This window comes from Mandrillus leucophaeus, unplaced genomic scaffold (assembly GCF_000951045.1).
Source record: "Mandrillus leucophaeus isolate KB7577 unplaced genomic scaffold, Mleu.le_1.0 Scaffold22, whole genome shotgun sequence".
NCBI lineage: Eukaryota > Metazoa > Chordata > Mammalia > Primates > Cercopithecidae > Mandrillus > Mandrillus leucophaeus.
The window spans coordinates 1,249,720-1,258,392 of record NW_012102254.1 but is presented as its reverse complement, the minus strand read 5'-3'; the positions used below and the strand labels follow the sequence as shown (position 1 = coordinate 1,258,392).

The following is an 8,673-nucleotide window of genomic DNA, read 5'->3' as shown; positions in this document are numbered from 1 at the left end:
TTTTTTGAGACAGAGTCTCGCTCTGTCGCCCAGGCTGGAGTGCAGTGGCGCGATCTCAGCTCACTGCAAGCTCTGCCTCCCGGGTTCACACCATTCTGCCTCAGCCACCCAAGTAGCTGGGACTACAGGCGCCCACCAACACGCCCGGCTAATTTTTTTGTATTTTTAGTAGAGACGGAGTTTCACCGTGGTCTCGATCTCCTGACTTCGTGATCCACCCACCTCGGCCTCCCAAAGTGCTGGGATTACAGGCGTGAGCCACCGCGCCCAGCCTGCTCTGTACCTTTCTACCTGCACTCACTTCAGCCCAAGGGGCTCTGCCCTGTGTCCTCATCCATGCCCTCACCTGAACACTTTGCTCCACAACAAGCACTGGGCCATCTGTTCTCTGCTGGCTGTCCATCACTGGGGTAACCCATTGAGGGACCCACTTATGCTTTAGGTCCTGGCCCAGACTCGCCTGGGAAATGGATGGTGGATGACTCCAGAGAGCATTCAGGAGATGTACACCGCGATCAAGGCCGACCCTGATGGTGACGGTGAGCTCACACCTCTGCACAGTCCTATCCCTGCGAGACTCCTGCCCACTCCCAGGTGCACCAGTTTGAAAACTTGGGCCCTTCCCCCACAGCCAGGCAGCCTCTCTGTACCCCTTTATAGTGGCCAGAGATGGGGAGGCAAGGCCTTGCTTTTTACCCCTGCCTGGGAAGTAGGCAGGCAGCCAGGCCCCCCATTCCCCTTGGTGATGGTCTTGTGAGGGCAGTTCTTAGAGACCCTCTTGATAACATCAGGCAGAGTTGAGAGCCTGAGGACAGGAAGTAGGGCTGCTAGTTGGCAGAAAACAGAGTGGGTGGAGCAGGAGCAAGGCAACAGTGAGGCCAGCTAGAGCTTGGCTGTTTACCCTGCTCCATCCATCTCTCCAGCCAGACACGAGGTCCATCCCAGCAGACAGCCTCCCTGGTCTAAATGAGATCTCCCTTGCCTTCCTCTTGTCCACCTGGAGTCATGCTGAAGCGCCTAAAGTGGTAGTGCTGCTAACTGTGCTAACTGCTGGGGAGGGGTGGGCCGGGAAGCTGTCAGGCAAGTGGTGCCCCCTCTGGTAATAACTCTCAGGAGGTTTCTGAGGTGTGATCATCACTCTCATGCCCAAATTCTGGACCAAGAAAGGAAGATACAGCAGTTAAAAAGGACTTGGAAGAGTCGCTTTGCGGCTGGTGAACCAGTGAAGAATCTGGCCATGACCTGTGGCTGGATGGCTGCCATACTGCTACAGGCCCCAGAACAGAGGTGGTGACAGGCTCACAGCCCTCGAATGTCCCCCACCCTCAGAGGAATCTGGGCCAAAGAGTGGAAGGTGACGTCCTCAGGTCAGCCAGAATAACATGGAGCAAAGATACCAGCTACTCTTCCAGAACCCCAAGAGGGTGGAGCCCCTGCTTAATGGTTTGAGCAGGGGCAGTGGAGAATGTTCTCATGAGAGGGGGTGGCCTGACTTTCATTGCTAATGTGGGTTGGTAATGCAGCAGGCAGGGCTGGTGAGGTAGGTTCCACTCAGGATGAGACCTGAGGTCATGAGGAACTCCCTGGGGACTGGCCCTATTTGTACCCTGACGTATGTATGTAAGGCCCTGGATGAGGCCCAGCACTGCCTGCTCTCTCCTCACCCTCCACAGGCTGGAGAGTGGCCACCACTCTATACAGCCAGGCTGGAATGCCAGGGCCCTGGCCATATGGCTCAAGCTTCCTTTGGAGAACCTTCTCTGGCCACTCTAATAGGGGGTGGGCCTCTTCCTTCTTAGGGCCAAATTAGGGCTTAAACTGAGAAAAGGAACTGCTCTGGGTCTTCCCGTAAAGCCTGTTGTGACAGAAACTAGGTTCATCTGACCCAAAAGTCCAGATGGGGGACAAGTGTACATGGCCCCTCAGTGCCTGAGGTCAGGGGCTGCTGCTGCCTTTGGGGTAGGTAGGGAAGTGCAGCCTGTCACTGTGGCGTCCCAATATGGGCTTGGCGAGCATTGATGGTGGGTGCCCTGTGCAGGAGTGCTGAGTCTGCAGGAGTTCTCCAACATGGACCTTCGAGACTTCCACAAGTACATGAGGAGCCACAAGGCAGAGTCCAGTGAGCTGGTGCGGAACAGCCACCATACCTGGCTCTACCAGGGTGAGGGTGCCCACCACGTCATGCGTGCCATCCGCCAGAGGTGAGCACCTGAAACTGTTCTCACTGGAGCAGGGGGAGAAGACTGGGCAGGGCCTCCACAGAAGCCCTTGTCTGGGGCCAAGAGGACAGAATGTATTAACCCATTTGGGATTAAGTTCCATTTGTTAGACCAGGATTGGGACCCACTGAAAGACAGGCAATTAACAAAGGCAAATTAGCCCTCTGCGCAGGCGCACAGTGGGCCACTGGGATTAGAGAGACTGAGCACTTCTTTTCTGCTGATAAATGATCCCTTATCTTTGCCCACAGGACCCCTTCTGTCAGAGCAGGCAAGGGTTTTTAAATAAACAACTTCCTTCCACGGAAGGAGGACCTCAGGACTCCTGCCCCTTTATTTAGTGGAAATGTCATCATTTCCACACAGCAGGTGTCTCTGTCTTTGGCATCTGAGGGAGAAGGACTCATCATGAGTAACCTCTTCCTGCTCTTACAGGGCCAGTCTGAGATGGCTTAAGGGACTTCCAGGGGAGGTGGGTAGGGGCAGAGCTTGTGGCAGGCCCAGGGTCCACCTTGGCCAGCTCCTTCAGGTCACCACCTTGCCTGGGCTGCCCAGCCAAATGCCTGCTGCCCACCAGGGTGCTGCGCCTCACTCGCCTGTCGCCTGAGATCGTGGAGCTCAGCGAGCCGCTGCAGGTTGTTCGATATGGTGAGGGGGGCCACTACCATGCCCACGTGGACAGTGGGCCTGTGTACCCAGAGACCATCTGCTCCCATACCAAGCTGGTAGCCAACGAGTCTGTACCCTTCGAGACCTCCTGCCGGCAAGTATCTCCCAACTGGGGGCTGCCTTCAATCCCCAGACCAGGAACGCCCATGACACAGGCACAGCCCTGCACTGTGGGCATGCCCCTTGGCATGGGGCCAGGAGATTGCCTGGTTATCCCAGTCAGTGATGCCCTCACCTCTCCCCACAAGCTATTTACCAAATGGCTGGATAGGGGTGGCTACTGGCCATGGTGTCCACTGGAGTCAACAGTCAACACAGACTGAAGTACCCACAGACACCAAAACTTGCCCCCAGAGTTCTGAAGCAAGCGGCAAGGCTGGGCCCCCAGCTTGTCCTGCCCATTCCCCCAGGTGTGGATCTTGATTCCACTTAGAGAAGCTGAAGCTGTGCCTCCCTCCCCTGTCAAGGCAGTTCTTTCCTCTTCAGGTGGCTGTTCTGGACCAGCCCCTTCTGATCCCCAAGGAGCCCTTCAGCATGCCCTATTGCTTCTGCTAGCCTGCCTTTCCCTGCCAGGCCCTTGCTCGGGGCCATGGCATTTAGCTAAGTGCACCTGTGATCTTGGCCAAAAAACCATTGCAACTCACAGTAAGAGACTGGGTTTGGGGGAAGGAGGAGCTAGGGACATTTTGGCACTGGCCTGCCCTATTGTCACCCATCCTAGTCTGTCCTGGTCCCTGGCAACAGGAACCTGGGCAGCTTATCCTGCCCACAGGTAAGCCCCCGGGAGCATCCACAACTGGGGACCTGCTCAGTGGCCCCCCTGCCTTACAGCTACATGACAGTGCTGTTTTATTTGAACAACGTCACCGGTGGGGGTGAGACTGTTTTCCCTGTAGCAGATAACAGAACCTACGATGAAATGGTAAGGGTCGACCGCGCTATTACTCTTGTGGGCTGGCAGGGGCTTGGGCAAGTGAAGTACACACCTCTCCAGGTCTAAGGATGTGGGCCCAAATGATTCCTTGGGCATATCTGGTTGGTTTCCCTTTGGTCACCCTTGGCTGGCCTGGCCATAGTGGGGACAGGTTGAACACCCCACCACCCTGCTGCCCACAGAGTCTGATTCAGGATGACGTGGACCTCCGTGACACACGGAGGCACTGTGACAAGGGAAACCTGCGTGTCAAGCCCCGACAGGGCACAGCAGTCTTCTGGTACAACTACCTGCCTGATGGGCAAGGTGAGGGTCTATGGCCAGGCCTGGGGGTGCCCTGAGGACAGCTTCCCTTTACCCAGTCCCCATCTGCCACAATGGAGGTCTGTTTCTGGCTGCTTTCCAAATGGTTTTCTGCTCCTGGTGCCTCCCAAAGGCCATCCTTAGTGGCTTTAGCAGACCGCCCCAGGACCTGTACTGCCTGTTGGGTTATCCCCATCACTATCATTCCCTGATGCCCCAGACGTCCTACTCCCTGGGGCTTGGGACACATGTCCCTTGCCAACCCAGGGTGGGAAGGGATATGGACAGGCCCAATAGCAAGAAAGCTGGTTTCAGAGGGCCAGTGGTGTTGACTACACATTAGTGGGGTGAGATGAGGAGCCCCCAAGGAAGCCTTGGGTCTGGGTGTTTGCTACACAAGGAATGCACAGCTGGACCCACCTTGGTCATGCTCTTGGTCCCTATGAGGCCAAGCTTTGGCCAGCCCAGCTTAGGATCTCATGTCACCCTTCTCTTCTAGGTTGGGTGGGTGACGTGGACGACTACTCGCTGCACGGGGGCTGCCTGGTCACGCGCGGCACCAAGTGGATTGCCAACAACTGGATTAATGTGGACCCCAGCCGAGCGCGGCAAGCGCTGTTCCAACAGGAGATGGCCCGCTTGGCCCGAGAAGGGGGCGCCGAATCGCAGCCCGAGTGGGCTCTGGACCGGGCCTACCGCGATACGCGCGTGGAGCTCTGAGGGAAAAGTTAGCCCCGGTTCCCAGCCGCAGGTCGCCAGTTGCCCAAGATCGGGGGTCCGACTGTCCCTCTGTCCTGTTGCAGACTGGCCAATGTTTTGCCCCACCCCGCCAGCCGCAATACGGCGCAGTTCCTATATTGATGTTATTTATTGTGTACTGACCCCATCTGCCCCGTTAAATAAAAAAACCACAAGGTTGGAGCCGCCTGGCCAGACAAGCTCCGGGTCGGCGGGAGGCAGTCCGCACCAGGTGCGGCAGGCTGCCGGTTAGGAGCGCCCTGCAAGCGTCACGTGAGGGGGCGGGGGAAGGGCTGCCCCTCCGCGGGCCCCGCCAATCATGAGCTGGATTTCGTGGGACGAAGGGTCGTTATTGGACAACCGCCGCGGGCGCCCTGGTCTCTGCTACCTGTAGCTGAGGGCGCTGTTGATGGGCAGCGCGGCGCGCCGGGAAGGCTCGTTCTCGCGAGAGTTCAGTTCCCTTCTTAGCCGTGGCTGCCTCAGCACCTCGAGGATCGACATGGACGCTCTCGAGGACTACGTGTGCCCGCTGGCAACCTCGGAGCTTATACTCCTCCCAGTCACGGGTCTGGAGTGCGTGGGGGACCGGCTGTTGGCGGGTGAGGCTTGGCTTGAGGCACGCCAGGGGGAAAGGGGGAAAGAAACAGCGCCTGCCAGGGGCGGTGCCACAGGGACAAAGGGATGCCCTGAGGAGAGGACGGGCAGCAGGTTGAGGCCGGTCGGAGGTGAGAAGGGAGCCCAGGAGACGGCGGGGACGAGGGCCAACCTGAGGACGGCGGGGCCCGAGAGACAAAGCTGACGTGCCTGCTGCGGCGCTTCATAAACTTCAGCCCGCATGGAAAGGGCGGGTGGAACCCCGGGATGGTGCAGGGGAACGCGGCCGCGCGGAGGCGGAGGATTGAGGGGGTGTGCTCCCTTCTAGGAGATAGGCGGGGGCTTGGCCTCTCCCACGGAGACCAGTCAGAGCCGGGACGTGGAGAAGGAGGCCCCTCGGGGGTGTGGCCTCTTGGGGAAGGCGGGGCCGGGAGAGGGCAAGGGTGTGCCCTCTCGAGGGCGGGATGAATCTCTTCCCGCTAAGGTGGGGGTGGAGATACTCTGAGGAGGATGGCGTCGCGGAAAATGGCGGATGAGACCTTTAAGTGTAGGGGGCGGTGCCCGGGGAAGCGGGGCCTGAGACCTCTCCTGAGATGGTTGAGGTCCAGGAAATCAGGTGTGGAGGTTCGTCCCTCGAAGGAGAACCGGGTCGCAGAGGACAGGCGAGGCCTGGGACTTGAGGTGTCAGAGTCCAGGCTGGTCTCGAACAGTCATTATGTGAAGCTGCTAATGACCTTTGTTGGTCCTACTGAGTTGTATAAGGGTCCTGAGGCAGGGCCTTGGCGGTCAGGCCTTGAGTGAGTTGTCACCAGTCCTAAGAGGGTGTGTGTGTGGGATGGGGATGATCCAGTTTCGATCTGGTGTAGGGGTTCTTGGAGCTTGGAGTTCCTACCCCAAGCTAAACCCCTAAGGCCCCTGGAGGGGGAACAGCTAAGCAGAAACTCAAAGAACCACAAGAGTGAACTAGGAAAAGGGGTGAGTTCCTGGCAGAGGGTAAGCATACCAAAGGCCTTGAGGCTGGAAGAATCTGTCATTATGGGGGAAGGAGGGAATTCTTGTGAAGTTAGAGCAGGAATGGAGCCTAAGAGGAAAGGAGGCTGGACAAGCCAGCAGAGGCCACATTGTTTCAGGCCTTGATCTGACTTTATCCCTAAGGGCAGTGGGGAGAACCTATTGAAGGGTTTTAAGGTGGGGAATAACTTGGGAAATGAAGTTTAAGAAACTGCAAGTGAATTCACTTCTGTGGCTTCCAGAGTGACTTTTATATAGCTACAATTCTGTTTTTTTGGGTTTTTTTTTTGAGACAGTCTTGCTCTGTCACCCAGGCTGGAGTGCAGTGGCACAGTCTCGGCTCACTGTAACCTCCACCTCCTAGGTTCAAGTGATTCTCCTGCCTCAGCCTCCGGAGTAGCTGGGATTACAGGTGCCCACCATCATGCCCAGCTAATTGTTGTATTTTTAGTGGAGATGGGGCTTCACCATGTTGGCCAGGCTGGTCTCAAACTCCTGACCTCAAGTGATTCGCCTGCCTCAGCCTCCCAAAATGCTGGAATTACAGGCATGAGCCACCACACCTGGCCTCTCTAGCCTATTCCTGAGCTCTTCATTTCCTGTTCCATCTACCATACTCAACGCTCTTGCCTACCTCAGGATAATCATACTTGCTGTTTTCTCCACCAAGAAAGCTGCAAACCCTCCCATCCGCGGCCTCCCCATCTCCCAGTCCCCCTCTTCTGCCTGCCTTCCTCTGGCTAACTGCTGCTTATCCTTGAATCCTAATTCTAAATATTGTGTCCTCAAGTTGTCCTCCCCTTACACTTACCCAGTCTGGTTAGATTAGATCGGGGTTTTCTCAGTCTTGCCTCTATTGACCTTTTAGACCAGATGATTCTTTGTTTGAAGGCTGTGTGTGCATTGTACGATGTTTAGCATCATCCCTGGCCTTAGTTGCCAGTAGCACAACCCCTGGAGACAGCCAAAACTGTCTGCAGCTATTGCCAGATGTCTCCTGTGGGGAAAGTTGCCCCTTGCGGAGAACCACTGGATTAGACTTTCTCATTTTACATCTTTTATTTTCTTTTTGCATTGTCAAAATCTTTCTCATTTTACTTTTTTTTTTTTTTTGAGTCAGGGTCTTGCTCTGTTGCTCAGGCTGGAGTGCAGTGGTGTAATCTCAGGTCACTGAAACTTCCACCTCTTGGGCTCAAGAGATGCTCTCACCTCAGCCTCCCAAGTAGCTGAGACTACAGGCGTGCACCATCATGCCCAGCTAATTTGCATAATTTTTTTAGAGGCGGAGTTTTACCATGTTGCCCAGGCTGGTCTCAAACTCCTGGGCTTAAGCGATCCTCCTGCCTTCCAAAGTGCTGGGTTTACAGGCGTGAGCCACTGTATCAGGCCTCATCTCTATTATTATTATTATTATTATTTTTTTTTTTTTTTGAGACGGAGTCTCGCTCTGTCGCCCAGGCTAGAGTGCAGTGGCCGGATCTCAGCTCACTGCAAGCTCCGCCTCCCGGGTTCACACCATTCTGCCTCAGCCACCCAAGTAGCTGGGACTACAGGCGCCCACCAACACGCCCGGCTAATTTTTTTGTATTTTTAGTAGAGACGGAGTTTCACCGTGGTCTCGATCTCCTGACCTCGTGATCCGCCTATCTCGGCCTCCCAAAGTGCTGGGATTACAGGCTTGAGCCACCGCGCCCGGCCTATTACTTTTTTTTATTAAAAAAAAAAGGTGAGGAGGGGACTCTGAGTTTGAGAAATTTGTGGTCGAACTGAACATCAAGAGTGATTGATGAGGCTAGGTGTGGTGGCTCACTCCTGTAATCCTAGCACTTTGGGAGGCTGAGGCGGGCGGATCATGAGGTCAGGAGATTGAGATCATCCTGGCTAACACAGTGAAACCCTGTCTCTACTAAATATGCAAAAGATTAGCCAGGCGTGGTAGCGGGTGCCTGTAGCCCCAGCTACTTGAGAGGCTGAGGCAGGAGAATGGCGTGAACCTAGGAGGCAGAGCTTGCAGAGAGCCAAGATCATGCCACTGCACTTCAGCCTGGGTGGCAGAGCAAGACTCTGTCTCAAAAAAAAAAAAAAAAAAAAAAGTGACTGATGAGGCCGGGCACAACGGCTCACACCTGTAATCCCAGCACTTTGGGAGGCCAACGTGGGTGGATCACCTGAGGTCAGGAGTTCAAGACCAGCCTGACCAACATG

At 55.8% G+C, this 8,673-nt stretch overlaps 2 protein-coding genes across 4 annotated transcripts in view; both read left to right on the top strand.

Annotated features, from left to right (window-relative positions):
* P4HTM (prolyl 4-hydroxylase, transmembrane (endoplasmic reticulum)) overlaps nucleotides 1–5,063 on the top strand; it is a 24,271-nt gene extending 19,208 nt beyond the window's left edge. Inside the window, exons 6-11 of the mRNA XM_011981137.1 lie at nucleotides 443–539; nucleotides 2,039–2,201; nucleotides 2,797–2,982; nucleotides 3,720–3,810; nucleotides 4,005–4,128; nucleotides 4,625–5,063. Of these exons, the coding sequence (XP_011836527.1) occupies nucleotides 443–539; nucleotides 2,039–2,201; nucleotides 2,797–2,982; nucleotides 3,720–3,810; nucleotides 4,005–4,128; nucleotides 4,625–4,845 (882 nt within the window). The 3' untranslated portion in view covers nucleotides 4,846–5,063. The remainder of the gene's footprint in view (nucleotides 1–442; nucleotides 540–2,038; nucleotides 2,202–2,796; nucleotides 2,983–3,719; nucleotides 3,811–4,004; nucleotides 4,129–4,624) is intronic.
* Nucleotides 4,992–8,673, top strand: part of WDR6 (WD repeat domain 6) — a 9,005-nt gene continuing 5,323 nt past the window's right edge. For 2 of the 3 annotated variants that reach the window (XM_011980942.1, XM_011980941.1), the window contains exon 1: nucleotides 4,992–5,462. In XM_011980942.1, the coding sequence (XP_011836332.1) occupies nucleotides 5,273–5,462 (190 nt within the window). In that variant the 5' untranslated portion in view covers nucleotides 4,992–5,272. Of the gene's footprint in view, nucleotides 5,463–5,544; nucleotides 5,589–8,673 lie in introns of those variants that run through there. The other variant, XM_011980943.1, reaches the window with a different exon arrangement.